At 41.2% G+C, this 18,573-nt stretch overlaps 1 protein-coding gene across 2 annotated transcripts in view; it reads left to right on the top strand.

The window, feature by feature from the left end:
- Nucleotides 1-18,573, top strand: part of schip1 (schwannomin interacting protein 1) — a 168,498-nt gene that overhangs the window by 100,208 nt on the left and 49,717 nt on the right. Inside the window, exon 1 of one of the 2 annotated variants that reach the window (XM_077612363.1) lies at nt 17,274-17,736. The exons of the other annotated variant lie outside the window; for it this stretch is intronic. Coding sequence (XP_077468489.1) covers nt 17,728-17,736 — 9 coding nt within the window. The 5' untranslated portion in view covers nt 17,274-17,727. Of the gene's footprint in view, nt 1-17,273; nt 17,737-18,573 lie in introns of those variants that run through there. 2 annotated transcript variants of the gene reach the window in all.

Raw genomic sequence — 18,573 nt, 5'->3', positions numbered from 1 at the left:
GCATGAAAATGAGCAACCACTTGGGCAATTAGATGAAAATGAAGACCACTTGGTAGAGGTAGTAGATAAGTCTGATACCTCTACACAGAGGTGGGAAAAGTTGTAAAAATCATTCGTAAGAGTTGGAAAAATACAGTTAAAAATATTGCTCAATCAAATTGGCAACTTAAATATGACTCCACTCAACTCGTGTGACTCCAGTTGCCTACCTTGGACACCTGTGTCGAAGCAGTTTACCACGTCCGCCCTTGATATATGTATAAGCATCAAAAGAGGCCAAAACTGGAAGATAAGATCCACCATCTCTTTATCCACGCCTTTCCGAGCCGTAAGTGGCCGATAGGAACCTCTCAGTGTGGGGCCTCTTATCTTCAGAGTTTAAAAGACAGCAATCCATGAGGAGGCAGACCTGTTCATTAAACACAACACACTCTACCATCCTCCCTTCTCTTATCCACCCTTCATTTTGTCCTCTAATCCACTGCCAAAAAGCCTGACATCATCATCCACCACCACACGCAGAGGAAATACATTACTGATCAGATAGTCACACTGCGCTCTGCAATACGAGTGAGCTGATAAAAATTTTAAAAAAAGAAAAGAAAAGGTGAAGGGTTGTCAGCAGACAGTGTAGACATTGAGAAAAGAATCTCTTATCTCAGCTATTGTGCTGACCAAGGAAGAGAGAGAGAGGCTGTTTTTATTTGATCTAATAACAGCCCTAAAAGGGTTATTAGAGAAACTGGCACCGTATGCATTCAGAATATACTACGGGCACATCCAATAAAGGAGCTGGGTAGGCTGCAACAAGGGAATGAGACCACTGTGACCCAAGTGGGGGTAAGCGTTATAGGAATGGTAGATAATGAAGTGTACCTGATAAAGTCTATAGTGAGTGGTCCTTAACTTATTTCATGCTATTGACGGACATAGACATCGGATCTATTTCTCTTTTTGTACAGTACATTCTTCCCATTGAAATGACAGCCTCGTGATTTGCACACAATGTTTACATTTGAAATGTATTTATGCAACTTTGTAATGCGCACTATGTGCAATATTGCAAACACTAAATAGAGCAGATGCCATGTGAAAATCACTGTTTTTCACCACATATACACACAGAGGAAACAAAACCACAGACCAATGTGAAATTAAAATTAAATAAATAATAAAATGTCCTCGAGACAATGGGTGGTAGCCAGTAGCGGTTTAAGGAAAATTAATGAGCTATTATAATGAATTCCTCGCCACCAACCGGTGTGGAGTTGCCTGTGGGGAAAACAATACACACATATACACAAAAAACACACAGGCAGTGCAGCCCACAGGGAAGGCTAGGTTAACAGACAGAGATGGAGACTGTTCAATCACTATGGTTACACAGATGGGCCCCAGAGAAAGGCTGCCCGCTACTGACGCTCAAGGCAACGGACACACAGACGCAAGCGCACGCAGATAATCTAAAACACACTTCATATTGGCACATATTTGCAGAATCCTGCCCTATCTCCTTTTTGAGAGGCAGAATTTGTGAATGGAAGCTATGAGAGGATAATCTCAAATGCAGACTCTGTTAGTTCAGAAACTGTTTATATGAGTATTATCAAATGTGTATTCACCTTGAACAGTAAACCAATGACTGTGCAGTTGTGCAAAATCACGATTTTGTCAGCCAAAATTGGCAAATTTTACAAATCGCACATTTTGTAATATTGTCAAATAAATAATTATAGTTTTCAAAGAAGTGATATTGTATTGTCAAGAAATTGGTGACTACTCTATATGCATTTTAAAGCTATAAAACATTTCCCACTTGCTTGTTTACCTTCCCCATACTCTAATAAACAAATACAATTAGCGCTGGGGCCATTAAATATTCATAAATCAATGATAGTACAATTTTTCATTCCACACATCACCATTATACGTAAGTGGCACGTGTATTATTTTTTTTCCCCATGGTATGTCCATTCCCAGTATATTAGTTAGTGTTTTCTTGACATGAGTCGGCAGTAACAGTCCGTATGAAAAAATAATCACCTGTCCAGATATATTCATTTCAAATTTTATGTGATACTTTAAAACCCCAATGAATGAACCACAATATGGCATGGGGAAACCTCTTTTACAATAACAGTCTTGCATCATCACTGGACATCATCTATTTTGTCCTGGCACTTTTACTTTGCATGTCCCCTGAGCTTTTATGCCCTGCAGACAGTGACCTGTGGCAGATTGGCAGACAAAAAGTCTTTTGTCTCCATACTATGAAGTGTGATTGTCCATTTTCTTATCTGGGAATTGCAGCGGAGATGGCAGTAAAATGAACGACACTGCTTTTGTACATGTGTTTGTTGTAACTGCCTAGGTTGTTTGGGGAATAAGTGGCTCTAAAGAAGACCGAATTGGGTCAGAGTAAGGTGGTTGAGAACTTTCTGCTTTCCTTTCTTCCTCAAGGGGCTAAAATGTATCGTAGTATATCAATCCTGTCTACTTTATCCCGTTTCCCATTGTGACTGCTCCCGGTCAATCCCAGAGGGAAGCCTCCCCAACCCCAACTTCATCTCAAAGGACCCAGCAGCCTGACAACCTGCCAGAAATACTGTCCCACAAGGCCGGTTGTGCCTTGGTAGCACTGAGAGGAGCGATCTATTCTAGATCCGTGAAGAGAAACTGGAGTGGGGACGAGACTTATGTCCGCGACCAAAACAGAGCTTGTGGTGCGAGGCGCACACATGACCGCGTGAAACACAAGCGAGGATGTTGTTGACACGTTCTTTCTGGTGCAGTGAGGTGCAAGAAGCCTTCCAGTATGTGCATGGACAAGTCCATGGGGTCTATTCTTAGATAAGACACATGACTCTGAAACAAAACCTGCTGTGTTTTTCTTTTTTTTTAACCAGTCTCCATTGAGATCACATAAAAATAACAAGATGACATCCTGTACAATTTTGTATGGTGTTCCCTTGGCAATCTAGCTTGCTGCAGTTCAAACCATTGGTCGGAACTGTAGCTGCTGCTTGTTGATGTACTTGATGCTGCAGATGTTATCTACCTGCATAGAGATTTCAGTGATTGGCTATTGACCACTCCAGGGCTTACAAAGATCCTCTCTGACTCTCGTCTTGGATATGTCTCAGATCAATGCTGCTGATTTCACTGGAGACAGGAGCACAACTTTATTTGTTAAGAGTTGTTGCTAAAAATAAAGACTCTAAAATTAGGGCTCAAGTCTTTTGCAGTAAGGGGGCAAAGGGTGGGCCAGAGGAGGAGCTAAAATGCTCCCTCTTCCGTGTTCCATTTAAGAGACAAGTGTTATCATTCTGAACCAACTCAAGGCATTTGAGAGAAGATTGATTACATTTGGCTCAAGTGTTACACTGCACCCTTTTATTTACCCTCATTTTATTTCATAGCTAAAACCTTAAAACAGAACTAGCTCATCTTGTTCAATGGAAATGTACAGCTTTTGTTTTATGGACTTTTAATTCATTAAGATGTCTGCTATGTTTCTTTTTTATCACAGAATGCCTGAAATATGAATGCACCCCTCTCAGCGTTGATACATCTCTATTTATTATCCATCTGCCGTATGGCGTACCTCACTTTTCAACCTCACTTTTCATTGCTGTAGTCACTCATCACTTTACATGTTCAACTGAGGCAAACTGAACTGAATATGACCTGTGAAAAAGAAAAAGGAACGCTGCCAAAAGTTGATGAAGGCATGACATTCATAGTGATATGCTCGTTTACTCATGCATAAATATGTAAAAAGGCAAAGAGATTGGGGGGAAATTGGGGCAGTAAAGTGGAGGCTTGTGAGAAAGACACCTTACTTTATTTAATCTAGAGAGTTTGTTTGTTTGTTTGTTTTTTAGACGTTACTGGGAATCTCACTTTTTCAGTGTGGTTGCAGTTTGCATTTGTAGAACTCGGTGTGTTAGGACTGAGAGGCATCTGTAACATTTGGATGACCTCACTAAAAAGAGGAAAGGCAGAAACATAAGCAGCATCAGCAGAATAGTTAGTAGTTGGAAAATCTGTATAATCAATTTTGGCAAAACTAGGCTGAGGTGAATATGTGGATAAGAGAGAAGGAGCAAGAGGAGAGAAAAATGGGTTATTCCTAATTGTGTCCGCCATTCATCTGACTACATACGTTAATCATGGTTGTAGTTGACGATCCAGTGAAAAAGGTAGGGCATATACATTTAGATGTTTTATATACAATTGATATGGCAGTGTTGCTTTGAAGTGAGGTTGAAAGTTTGGTAGACAAATTATGTTGTGTTTTTCAAGCTACCAGAATACCTGTTAATTTCAACTCAACAGAAACCTATATAGCCTGTTTCCCATTTTATTGTTCCTTCTATAATATATATTTAGATTTTTTTCTCCGACAATGTACAATTCCCCCCCAAAATGCAACTTATACTCTAGTGCGTCTTATATATGATTTTGCCCTTTTCCTCGTCCTCGTTTTCAGTTGATGCATCTTCTATTACAAAGCAATACATCATTTTGTTCCACTCTACAAAAACATACCATTTTTTATGTGTACGCTCGTGTTTTCTTGTCGTTACTCTTAACTTGATATCCAAGAGGGAAAGAACATTTTTGGTGGTCCATTGGACATTTTTAAGACTCTCTCGCGGAAGCCCATATTAAACTTGTGTCACTATAAGCTAAGGTAGAGAAGAGATGCAGTCATTACCATCAGGAGACCCGGACAGAACCAGTCAAGTGCAAATCCAATCTATCTAATCCATTTCTCCGAGTGCAGCAGAATTCAACAGAGGTGATATAATTACGGCATATCTTATGCATTCTGTAATACATCTGCATTTTGTTACTCCTGTTTCCGGATGCCGATTTTTCACAGCTTATATTTAAAAGCCTCTGTCTAGTCTGTTTATGTGTGGTAGAAGCTTGGTGAAATGAGTTATTGTCTGTGATCCTCTGCGGATGTGTAGATAACGTGTGTCTTAGTCAGCACACTGCTGGCTCGCATCTCATAAAAGTGGGTTCACGGTAATTGACTCGAATAAGGCAACAAGCACAACAAAGGTAGAGAAAGGGAGCTATATTGGGAGCAACATCCATCAAAATGTAACACATGTTGCGTGTCCAGAAGTTGACTTTATGCATACTTTCAAAGAGACATGTCATTTAAATGCATAAAAGGGGTGAATGCACCGCGTACGCAGTACTTTTCTCCTTTCAGTGCCTTTCTGACCGAATCATGTATCTAGTTAAAATGTTAATCAGTTGGATCAATCTAATAATGTCAGCACAGCAATGGTCGTCAATCAAGCTTTTATTTTAAATCCCATAATGCTGACATGAATATAGACTCTATATAAATTGAGCTATTTTGCGCCTCTTGTGCGTACTGTTAATTGCATTCGCCTTATCCTTTAAACCGACTTTCTGTTTACACTTGGTGCACCATAACTCTATTTTCTCTTTGAAATCTCTTATTATTATTTTGTTTTTAGCTTTTATTTCCCTTTTACTCTATCGTTAACTGACCAAGCACCTTGTAAAATCCCTCTTTTCTTCTTCTCAGTACACACATGCCCATAAAATACAACAAAGACAAAATGGTGAACTCCCTCTCTCTCCCTTTTTGTAACAGTGGAACAGTTAAATTTAAATGAAGTCTTTTAGATGATTTGCGCTAATATGTACAACTACACACAACAAATTTGCTGTTTCATTTAAGTTTGTTTAAATTGTGTGTATGTGGTTAAGACAGATACCTAATTTTGCGTTTGATACATACATATTCAGAAAGTCCTTTCCAAAAAAAGATGAGTTAAAAGCAGTGTATCTCAAGGCCACTCGCCATCCAGTTGTTTTTAACTGTTAATAATAATAATCGGACATAGGCTTTGTCATCATCATTGACTCGACAAAAAGCCTAATTGTCATCATACCCAGAAACTGTGTATGACAAAATTGGTAGTGCTTCTCCATAAGGTGCGTTTTCCCGGCAAAAGACCCAAATAAATGATAATTTCGGACTCGTAATTTGGCATTCTGCCGTGATCCCCCGCCCTTGCACTAAAGTATCACCAAGTTATGCCTGTCAAACCAAGGTTTCCAGTTCTCGTCAGTCTGATTCCACTCAGAACGTCACGCTAGTGTTGAAAATGTGTAAGCTCGTCTCTTGACTGTCGTCAGTAAGTAATTCGCTCAGTAATCTTTTCCCGTGGCTCGAACGCCATGGGAATATGTTGTGACGCTTCTTACTTATTTTCATCTGTTTGTGCATCAGGTCAATTCAGGTTGCGATCACTCATCGTTGTTAGCTGCAAAACGTTGCGTGTGAAATTGGCTATTTGTGTGAGTACGAGTGTGTAATTAAAGACAGTTCCTGTATGCCATTGTACAACATCAGTCCCTTATCCATTCCCTAATTAGTGCATGATCAATAGTGGGATGTTGCGATGGCGAGTGCGGAGAGCCGTGTCCGAGCTGGGAGAACAGTGACATTTGCGTGGATGGGAATTGCTTAGTTGACCTTGCCGCTGTTATTAGAATTCAGTTCTGCCAATGATGGCCTCACTTTGCTCATGGTGGAGAACTAGGAATGTTCCCAACTCAACATCTGCAAAGTGAAATGCATGTTGAATATTGAATCATTTTACAAAAGCTGGCATAATAATATATAATAGAAGACATCAATATAATGAGTCAGTTGGTGGCATACCTCCACAAATACCTACCTTTTAATATTAAGTGCCGTGCAAATAAAGCCAGGCTATTTTAGGAATTTTCCCTTCCTTCTCAGTAAAGTCAGCAAAGGTTAGATCTATTGGATATCTCTGAAAGATTAGCCAGACAAATTACACTGTGTGTGGCAGTAAGCATGCTAAGCGTGCAGACTATTGTAAAACTTAACCCTGTTCCGTATTCATAATCGCAAATCCTTTGCATGTAGGCATCAATGAATTCTAGCCAAGCTACAGGCAAAGTGAATGCGCAATATCATATTTTTTATTTTTTTGAACGATCAGGGCTTTTTATTTTTTTTATATTTAAGGTGAATGCAATACGCTTCGCTAAACGGTCATATTTATATAGCTCTTACTCCTTTTGTCATTTTTTTTTAAAGATCAAGTGTCGACATAATCATGACAACTATCAAAGATCTTTTTATAACTCTGTAAGTGAGACAATGTGCTGTATTCTCTTTTTTCTGATGTGAGATCTTGCAGTGTAATCTCAAGACACACAAAGACAGAAACTATTCCGCCTCATTGCTTCATGTTTGTTTTGCAATGTTTGTCCCAAATGAGCTAGTGGGTTATGTGAGAAGGAATGTACTCGGTGAAAATAATGAAACATGGAACAAGAACAAACTGGGAAACACTGCACAGACTTAGAATAACTTCATTATTTATTTTAATTAGATTCTTCTGTACTATAAATAAATGAATATTGATTGCACATCTCTTAAGCATCGTGCATCGCCCGTTTGAAACTGGGAATTTCCATTACATTCCAAGTGAGGAGTTGCAGATAATACGAGTTGGTATCGTGGCCCTAAATTGTTGGGCAGTGAATAGCAGGGCAACCAAGAGATCCGACATTTAATTATTCTCAGCTTTTGCCCATGTTATTAGCAGTTATCTTTATTGTGCGTGAAAACCCTAAATAATAAATTGTTCTGAGGTAGACGATTTAGATTGTGATTATGCACCTAGTTCATATAAACTCCGCTATAAAGAAGAAGAAAAAAAGTCGGGACTTTTTTTTGTTTGATAGCAGATGGCTTGTTTTGGCTTGATTTTTAAATAAACGGTCAATCGGGGAGTCTTCTGATGGTTCACGATGAAAAATGAGTGTTTATTTGGGCGTGCTGCTTTAATGGCATTCACTCTATCTTTTATAGCCATTCAAATGGAGTCCTTTATACCCTCCGTGGGGCAAAAGCTGTTGCCTGCAAGTGTGAGGTTGTCAGCCGGCAAAACCATTGCGTTTCTCGCCACGGCTTCGATGCAGATTTATGGAGTTTGCTGCAATATTTCGGGCCCTGCCGGAGGGAAATCGGAGGCTTGATTGTGTGAGAAATCGAACCTCGTCACACCTGTTTGAAGCCTTGGACCGTTCAAAGAGGAAAAAAATTACGGCATGCATAACTGGATGCAGGGAATGGATGATATTTCAGAGGCATCAGAGAGGAGCATGCTTGTGGAGCAATAGCTGTAAAAATGCAGTTGCGGGTAGTAAGATGGCACCCGGGGAGCATTTTTGGGCAAAATCGTTCCTCAGTAGAGCCTAATACTGCCAGCTTAGTGATAATATGCATGACTAGACCTTAGTTGGAAGAAGATGGATGGTTGAGCAGTGAGGAAGATGGGGTACGAGTTGGAAAAGCAGTGTAGAATTGATAGATTCAAAAGAAGCAAAATGGTCTGAAATCCTCCCACATCCATCGCCTCGCTTTCTCACGTAGGGGTTGCCAAGGATGTTAGTGTCCATTAAAATTGCATCATGTTTACATAAAATGAAGGCAGCCCTGTGCCTTTGCCTCTCTCCCTTTCCCTCGCCCCCCTCCAGGGTTGAACCAACCTCACCATACTGGGTCTAGCGCCGCAATTGACATTGAACGTCAATCAACACCAAAACAAAAGAAAATGACTATAAGGCATATTCACGTTTATCATAGTCTGTATTACTTGTGTTCCTTGGCTTTCGGACTATGAGACAAACGGCACTTTGTCAAAAGTGGTAGTCTTAAACTTGAAATATAAACCACAAACCTCAGATTTGGTGCAGCTGAAGCATTCCGTTTCTGATGGCTTGCTCTTGAATCATGACAAAATATAATATTTTTACCACTGAATCACCTGCAAGATTCATTGCATTGTTCATCTGTGAATTAGTCATTCTCAAGTAAAGTCAGGGACTTACAATGTTGTAGATTATTGTATATGCATACATGCATACACGACTACTCTCGTGGTGCCCTATTTTGTATCGGAACTCCTGAATGATTCAACATGCTCGATTGCAGGGTCCATTTGCTTGCTGATTCGTCATCCTGGAGTTTCCGCTTTTTGCCCTCGCGCCTATTTACCCTCCGAGCCCTTACAGAAGCTATCTCTCATGCTGTGTGGAGCATGGGCACTTTTTGAGCCTGTAGGAGGAGCAGGTGATAGAAGATGAATAAGAAAGTAGCAAGCAAAAAGAGATTCGGGTCAGTGAGGATCATGACACATTGGCAGAGGCTTGCGGCCAGTAACGAGGAATACTTGGGTGGTTGAGAGGCGATAAGCTCCTCCTCCGGGTATATTTACAGCCAAAACATCCTTAATTTGGTTTGGAGATTGATTGTGCGTCAAACATCTTCTGAGCTGAAGTGGCTGCAGCTATTACCAGTTCAGCTTTTATAGTTTTTGGAGAAGAGAAAATGTTTAAACCTCAACTAGTGCATTTGTCTGGAGGTGCTTAGAGTGAATTTGTCTTTTTCAAGCAACGCAGTAGATATCGTTTAATCTCCGAAAAGATCAGTGCTGCAAAAGTACGGTATGATTCACTTGCCATGACGCGACGGCCAATCTAGCGCCTCAGGGCCGTACAATTATCTCTCTAGGAAGCCTCGGATAATATGCAGCAGTTGTAAATACATAACCAAACATGTATTTCATATAAAAGCTGGCAATCTATCGACTGATTCTCCATTATCCATGCTCTGTGGTCATGGATTAGCGCTAATCATCACGGTTGTATTATACACTATAATCCTCTGATAAAAAGGTGGCTATTATGCCTCCAACTGCTATAATCTCATCTCAAACTCCTTCACTCTGCCCCCAATTATTTCATCCTCTAATCTCTCAATGTCTGCTTTGGGGTAGAGGGATGAATATGATTTTCAAAATTATTATAGACTTTTTGGTTAGCGCTTTTAGACTTTTCTGTTTTGGCATGCTGGTGGCAAGGTAGCCAAATGGATTAAATGTCATTCTGCAAATTCAAATATTGTAGATCCTTTGGCACAATTTGTCACCCAAAAATATTTTTCAAGGATGTCAATACAAAAAACATTCAATTTAAAAGAAAACCTAGTAACGTTACTATGTATTAAGCATGACAATAAATAGAAATGAAATCATCTAATGTAATAAAGACAAATAATATAATTAAATATTTTTAAAGCATTTGCTGATCTTGTCTTAAAGAAAGGCAGGGATCATTTTATCAGGAATTGGCTTACATTAAATCTACACAAATATATGTAAAATTCAAGGATGGTGAAACAGTTATTAGCAACAGCTGAATGAACAGTAAAAGGAAACTGATTAATTACAGTGGTGCTGTGGCCAAGATTAGCTTGATATTTTATGGCAGGATAATGTTTGAATATGGGAGCAACTTGGCTGCCATTAATCAAATGAAATATCATAAAATGATGCAGAGGTTGACCTTTTCTGCATGCAGTCCTAAATGCAATTAAACACAAATGACCATTCTCAGCAAGTCTGTTTGTGCATATACATGTATTTTAAACATTTACATTTACAGCTCTATACTGCAGAACACAAGTCAGCTCCATTTAATGGCGCCAATTCAGCATGAAATTTATTGCAAGGCCCAGAACAGATGAATCTTCAAACTAACTTTATGTTTTGTGCTGAACATTTCCTTTTGTACTAAAGTATCATGGGTGAGATACATGGGAGGCAACATAGCTCTTGTTCAATTCATTTTCTATGGAACTAGCGCGACAAGGTGCCTGCCTTCTCGCGACCAAGCGACAAATAGTGCATGTGTATGTCCACATGTACGTCCACACTTGTGTCAATCCTGTGCCAAACCTCTACCAAAGGGTCTAATTGATAGTTAAAATGATTTTTGGCTGGTCTTTTCCCTCCCACAATGATGCGTTCGAATTTGCCCTTTTGGTAAATTAGAAAAAAAATGCTGTTTTGCATCAACTCGTTCCTTCTATCTCATTTAGCCTTGCTTGATTTGATTTCCTCAATCAATCACTGCCATGGCTTTTTAGACCGCTCTGTCTGGGCATTTGGTTGTTTATGAGAGGATGTGGCAAAACGCAGGTGCAAATTCTGCACACAAAAAAACACTTGAGAAACCATCCAATTTTGTGTGGGCTGTAAATCTTGTGGACATCTTTCACACTGCAAAGCTGAGCTTGGGGCACGGCAGAAGCTTTGGCAACAGTAGAGGCAAGACAACGAGAGGCTGGGGGCATGTATTGGACTGTTTCCGGCTCTTGAAGACTGTACACTTACCCTGCTTTTGGCAGGCTGCAAAGTTCGCAGCTGATCTGCTTTTTTTTTACCTGAAGCGCACCTACCATACACCTTCAATGGAGTTAAATCCAATTCAAGGGTGTTATCAGGAATAAAGTAGTCAGTTAAGCATAGATCACCAAAGCAACAGACTGTACATCTAAAGTCAAAACAGGTTCATGTAAGTCTCCAAGTTAATTTTAAAAAATCTTTCATTCACATATTTAATCACATTTGGATAGAAAATCTCTGGTTTATTCCTTGTTGCATGTCAACAATATGACCACTAACGAGCAAATGGTTTCCTATGGAAACCATATTTTTTGACGGATTGTCAAGCATTAATAAGATGTGCAAATGCTGTATCACACAGAGGGGCGGTTTTAATATTCTGATTACCTAATTGAGCAACGCCATGAACATCATATCAAAATTAATGGGTCTCAGTTTGATGAACTGCAAAACCATCTTTGATTAACATAGAATTTTCCTAAATGCTAAGAATACATACTGTAATGCATAAAGGGACTGACTGAGAAACGTGGCAAAATCTTAATTTTGGAAGAGAGATCTTCAATTGAACACAATTAAGTACCTGGCTTGATTCCGATTAAAAAAAAATAGCATTGGCATATAGTTAATCAGTGAAAGAAGGGATCAAAATGCAAATTTCTTTCAATCCAAACATAATATAAAAAGGTTTAGGCCTCCCCTGGAACATTCCTGAAGAAAGTCTTCAATAACAGTACACTTTGCCCAACAGGAAGTCCCTCCTGATTGCTGTAATTCTTTTGCGCTAATTAGAATTAGTGTGCTGCAGTCCAAATGGGTCTAGGGTAGGTCTCGGCCATGTCTTGCAGGCGATAAGCTCCTCGTTCAAACCAAACGATGGTATTCATAACTTCATTAACGATTTGGCTGACTCTTCCCGACTGTGCTGGGTGAAATCCACAGCAGACGCAGGCCTTGCCTCCTTAACGCATTAAAAACAATGATTTAATTCAAAGAAATTGATTGATGATTTAGTTTTTAATCTAAATTCTTCTACTGTTTTTTATATTTGTACTTTATTTTTGGTGATGATTGCTACTACTTCTTTTAGGAGTATTGACTAATGCCAAACCATACTTAAATTAGCAACCGACAAACTGCACTTTTGTGCCTGCGAATAGATTATACAGATATGCTGCATACAGTACAACATGAGCATTTCGACTCGGACGTGCTTCCCTTTCAAATGGATTAAATGGCACAGTGTACTTGTCCAACACTGAGCAAGATGTTACTCTCACAATTCATTTCACACTTGGTTACCAAATGAAATTGCTGTCTGGAAGTAGCGTATAGAAGGGGGGGATCAATACATTAGAGCCAGGTATTAGTAGCACAGTCCACTAAACGCACTAAGACTTTGACAGGGAATGTAATAAACAGAAAATACACACATTCATAAAATTGTGCAACAAATGTGTTTAGGTACTCATGATAGTGAAAAAAAAACATATAGGAGACAGTCCATCTTAATGTCCCCCAAGCCACTTTCTCCTCTTTGCCTGTGCCCATTTTCTTGAATGGAGTAAATCATTACTGCGCGTCGGAAGGAGATTGATGGCTGCTTTCAATGGTTTGGTCACCCATTCTATTTAAAAAAGCAGGTCAGTCAGCCAAGTTAAAGAATCTGACCTTTTATTGTGCCCCTCTGACATCTCTATTTATCATCTGCATTTGATGCACTCGTCCAGATGCATCACATTTTAGGTTGATGTGGTTGGCTGGTTGAACACTCTAAATTGTAGTTGTGATTATGAACGCAAATGTTTTTTGGGTCTAATTTTGCTCTGCGATTGGCTGGAAAACAATTGAGGGTGTCTGAATGGGACGGAATAATGAATGCATGTAAATATACACGGTAGCTATTCTTTCATACTAATGATCTGAATGTTTTCGTTGATTGATTGATAGATACTGCAATAGTAAGCAATAATTACAAACTTGATATTGATCACCAATTGTTCTGTCAAATTAAATTTAGCAATAATTTGGTCAGGTTGTTTTTCAATACAGAGTACTTAATACCACCACTGGGACCATAAAATAACAGATTATACCCCACAGTGGCTGATCTTATTTCATGCACTTATAACTGGACTAGAATTGATTCAATTTTCCTCTTCTCATCTAAAAGCTATTTGCATGCCCCAAGCTTAATGTTTGTCTTTTCTAAAAGTTGAGTTAGGAGTTTGAATTCCTCTCTTTGTTCCTGTTCAATATTAAATTCATGGCAATTATCATCTTAGTCTGAAGTCTGGTTTTGGGACACCTCTGTCCTTTTCGTCTAGAGTCAGAACACTCAATCTTTTGCATGCCTTGCCTGAGACCAACCTCAAGTTTTTTGCACTTTGTGTTTTTTTCCATTTGGTTTTGGCCTATTTAAAGATTAGACACCACCAAAGAGCTCCAGAGGAAGAGAGGGAAAATCCTCCAAGGTCACTTTTAGTGTCACTCTGTTAGAGTTGGTGAGTTTCTGACAAGGCCCAGACGGTTTTAATTTCTCACTGTCTGTCAGGAGTGAGCCTGTGAGACGGATATAAGCAGAGAAAGATGTTCTGCCGACTTTTCTATGTTATCTAAACGGTATTCATTTCTCTGGTCTTATCGGTCTGTCAGCAATGGGCCTTCAGTGATTGCTGCCAGAAGATAGTTTCGGTCGATGGACTGCTGCTTTCGAGCTGGTAGAATCTGTCCATTAGATGCCATAGATTGAGAATATGTTGTTTTGAGCAGTGGTGAGAAGTTAAATCTAAATGTATGCCACTTTGACAGCTGTCACCCCTCTGGCTTGATCAGATGAGGAATATTCTGTGAACTTTTGAGCAACCTTCAAGTACATAATAAGGTCCTTATCATCTTCATTTTGCGATGATGTGAAATGATTTTAAAGCAAGAGGTATGCCCCTGGAAAAATGCTTAGCTTCAGAAATTACTAACTTGGCTTTTCATTAAGATTCCTGCATTATTTACGAAGACGCTGGGGATAAGTTTTAGAAATTACCATGTATGTACATTAAAAGCATGATCCACAGTGGAGCTCAAAGCAAGCCAATTGCACTCCAGTTCTGTAGTTGGCGCTAATACACAAATTAAATGGTAATATTTCGAAATAATCCATGATAGATAGAAATGTACCATACTCACGTTTCAAATTTTTGGGTCTTTATTATCTGCTTTTTGAAGCTTCATAGATGAGATAAAAATAGAATGAAAAAAGGTAAGCCATCTTGAGCATGTATATTTTGTGTGCAGGAGTGAAAATATCTTGACACATAAGTGGTATTGAATTGTCTGGAGGGCATCTATGCTCTCCTTGCTCAAATTCTGTCAAGATGAAAAAAGAAAAAGTGCCCTTAGATGACTTTACCACTCTTCACTTTTCTTGGCTATGGCCAAGTATTGCTTGGGGAATCGGGGAGACAAAGTGAAGAGGGGGAGTGGACGACCTGATAAGAGAGTCAAAAGCATGAGAGAGAAGGAGAATCGCTCCTCAGCACTACTCTGGACTCCTGCTGTCTTCTTTTGAGGGGACTTCCCAGTCGGTTCTGTCTCTCCCGTGATACTGAAGATACTATTATCCTCAGTGACTGCAAATCGCTGGTCCAAGCCATGGGAAACCCCCATACGCAAGACCCCGCCATTCGGAGACTACAGGGTGACATCGCCCTTTTCCCTCCGCCTAAGCGACTGCAGCTACTGTGGATCCCGGGCCACTGCAACATATGCGGAAACGACCTGGCTGATGCCCTAGCTAAACTTGGCTCGTTAGATGACCAAACCAATACCCCCCCGGACGCAGCCACAAGACGTGCCATCATCCAACGTGAAGATCGCTCCCCCCCCCTCTCCCACCCCCGCCTTCTGCAGACCTACACTACAAAAGTCACAGAGGAAGAACTTGCCCTATCGAAAGGAGACCGCACAGACCTGATCCGTTTCCGCAGTGGACACCACCCCCTGCTCCGCCGTTGGCTCCACCTTGTGGGGAAATCCGACTCGGATCGCTGCCGCCTGTGCGACGAGGAAACGGAGTCGTCTGAACACTTATGGCTCCGCTGTCCGGCCTTAATGACCGAACGCTACCATCGCGGCTTGGGCAACTCCCTGGATGAACTTATCCGTGTTCCAGTGGCAGCCCTAGCGCTGCTGAGGGTAATCCTCAGGCGCCTGAGGTGAAAAAGAAGAAGAAGAAGAAGAAGGAGCAGCCCAGTCGGTGGTCTTTGAAGTACCACCCCGTTATTATACGAATGAACCCCATTGCTATTCCACGTTCATCGCAGCATGTCTGAGGATTGCTCCTGTGCCTCAAACAAATACAAATCTTAGTTGGCAACATGTGCAATGCGGAAGCGGAGTGACTCGCCGAGACATTTCCCGGCGCAGCAGAACTCAGGGGATGGTGATCCAATTCTTTAATCATCATCTTGTAAATGCGTGGGTTCACCGAGAGGCGAGCCTGGCAAAATGTTTGGGAAATGGCCCCCAGATGGCTCCCTAACAGCGGTGCTTTTTTTGTAATGACAACTTTAACAACATTTATCTGTCTATAAACTCAGTTGGCTAGTTGAGATGGATGTAGAGTTACTGAACACAGTGAAATGTATTGAGCAGCCAGAGAAACATAAAATGGCAAATTAAATACTTACGACTGTCATATCATTGTACCTGTTACTTTATATTTGTTTAAGAAGTTATGTCATTTAAGTGAGGCACACCGTGTAATTTTATATGACTTGCGATAATATAAATGAAGATGTAGATGTCACTAATGATGTAGTGGTTGATTTGTCTGACTTTCGGTGTGGGGAGGGTGGGTTTGATTTCCACTCAATGGCACTGAGATTGTTAGTTTGAATGGTTGTCTCTCCGTGTGTGCCGTACAACTGAGTGGCGAAGAGTTTTGCCCGGGGTCAGCTGGGATAGGTTCCAGCACCCTGCGACCCTGACAAGGATCCAATACTTCAAGTCCTTGAAAGCTTTGCTAGTGTTTTAGTGCGTCAGTCGCAACTTGCAAATGCCCCTTCCTTTTCTCTCGCAGTCATTAGCAACTATGCTACCAATCACCTCGGCCAAATGTGCACTTCCTCTTCCTTATATTGGCAGGCGCAAAAACGGCGCTTTAAAGACGAATGGGACTCCATGTAGCAATGTGAGCCAGCATTATTATTTTTTGGAAACTTAAACAGTTTTTTTTTAATCCAAGTTAAGATTCCAAAGGTTGGATTTTCAATGGACGTTCTCATTTTTGAATTAAAAACTAAAAAGGAAATTGAAAAGGCTCCAGATGAAGACATACCCGTCAAATTGGGTTAGATGTCGGTCACAATGAAATGTAATGTCTTTGACTGTCCAAGGCAGGGAATGAGTGACTGACAAAATACAGCTATTATATTGTTTTTTTAAATGATATCAAATGTTTACAATATTAAACTTGTCTTAAATTCAGTGTATGGGCAACATTTAAGTGATTTTTACATTACATAGGATAATTAAAGCAGGCATTTTATAACGGAATGTTGTGGACCTAATTTGACACTGTCCCATTTTAGTACATTTGTGAATAGTGAGTTTGACACCCCTGCGGAATCGTCGTGCCAGCCCTCCCAGAGTTAAATGTCCTGCCGAGGGCTTGCAGTTGGTATCCAATTGACAGCATAAAAGCATGTGTGTCTTTTACTGTCTGTCACCTGCCATTAAAGAAATCAGGACATGGTAGTTCTGTGCTGAAATCAATTTGAGTCCAAAATAGTGGATGCACTAACTCGCGAGTCTGAGGCTCTAAATTCAGAACAGAAGTGTTTAATAATTCACCCAAATAGTTTCCTCTCCCTCACCTACACCCCTCCCTCCCCTCTTTTTCTCTCTCCCTCCCTCAGTCCCTCTCTCGCTCTCTCTCTCTTTCTCTCTCACTCTCTCTCTCTCTTGCTCTCTACCATTTGCAAGGTCAGTGCCTGTCTTCTGTCGCCACTTTCTCACAGAGTCCAGACGTGCACGCTGCTTTATAGGAGGGGGATATATTGCTTTTCAGGGGGGTGGTCAGCTCGATTCTGTAAGTTGTACGGACCTTTTTGCATTGGCTTTCATGTCACTCCACTCCACGAGGACGCACGAACCCTTTGGATTTCCAACCCTCATCTTCTTATTCAATCAATTATTCGCCTTTCTCCTGCCGGTGCGCTGAGACACGCACGCGGACGGACTAACGGCAGTGATGCCGGGACACCAGTGTCCTCTTCTTTACCCGGCAGTCTGTGATTTCGGTGGCCGAGCCGGCACCGCCAGCAGCCGCCCTTAGGATACATCATCAGCTGCCGCTCGCTTGTGGTGGGGAGTCCGTCGTAGCTGTCATTTGGACACTTTGACAATGTCTTGAGACGTGCGGCGAGGGGTGAAAGCTTGCAAGATGATGACAGTGAGTAGAAATATTCTATTCACACTTGTGGGTCGCCTATGCATGCCGGGTAAACCACGAGCGCTCGTTTTAGAACACATATGGGCGTTTCTGACTCTCGCTGCCGTCGCGTGCACGCGCGCGCGTGTGTGATGGGGGTGTCTGATTTCTTTTGGGAGTTTAGGGTGCAGGGGGGGGGGGGGGTCGGGGGGGGGCATTACATCATGACAGTACGCTGAGTGACTCTGCACATTGAGAGAGAATCAGACGCGCCTTTTTTTCCATTCAGTGAGATGCAGGGAGTGATGTCACGCGTGCGCACATATGTCACCGGGGCTGGTGCGATGGTGCCCCTTGTTTTGTGCAAAGCACCAAAAAAACCGACTTGCAACCCCTATTTTGGGGAGGGTGCTGCAGCTGCCAATGTGCCTGCAGTCTGTTTTGGTGGCCAAACGAAATCCAGGCTGTGTGTGTGTGTCTGTGGATGCTCGTGTGTGTATATGATGTTGGCTAATCCCACCGCGGATCCGCTTTTCGGGTGCCGTCTTGCAGGGCCTTCTCCCCTCCCTCCCATCTATTCTCTATCATAAACAGGCACTTTAACTGATTAGAATATTGTATTCGAGTTCATGCGACCAATCCGGCACAGTTATTGGTTCATAGAGCTTTTTTTTCCCCCAAACCAGACGCCGCTCTGTTTGGAGGCTACACAAATCGGATTAGCACTTTTTTGTGGAGAAACAAGCCGGCGCTTTTGGAAGCTATGCAAAGCGCTCTGCTCACTTTTTGAAGTGCCTGGAAAAGGTTCAAAAAGGTTGCTTTTGCAGCACTTATGTAGGGGGTTACAAAGCCATGGGG

The sequence above is a fragment of the Stigmatopora argus genome, chromosome 10 (assembly GCF_051989625.1).
Source record: "Stigmatopora argus isolate UIUO_Sarg chromosome 10, RoL_Sarg_1.0, whole genome shotgun sequence".
Taxonomy (NCBI): Eukaryota; Metazoa; Chordata; class Actinopteri; order Syngnathiformes; family Syngnathidae; genus Stigmatopora; species Stigmatopora argus.
Note: the sequence above shows the minus strand (reverse complement) of the source record. Positions and strands in the feature narration are given on the sequence as shown.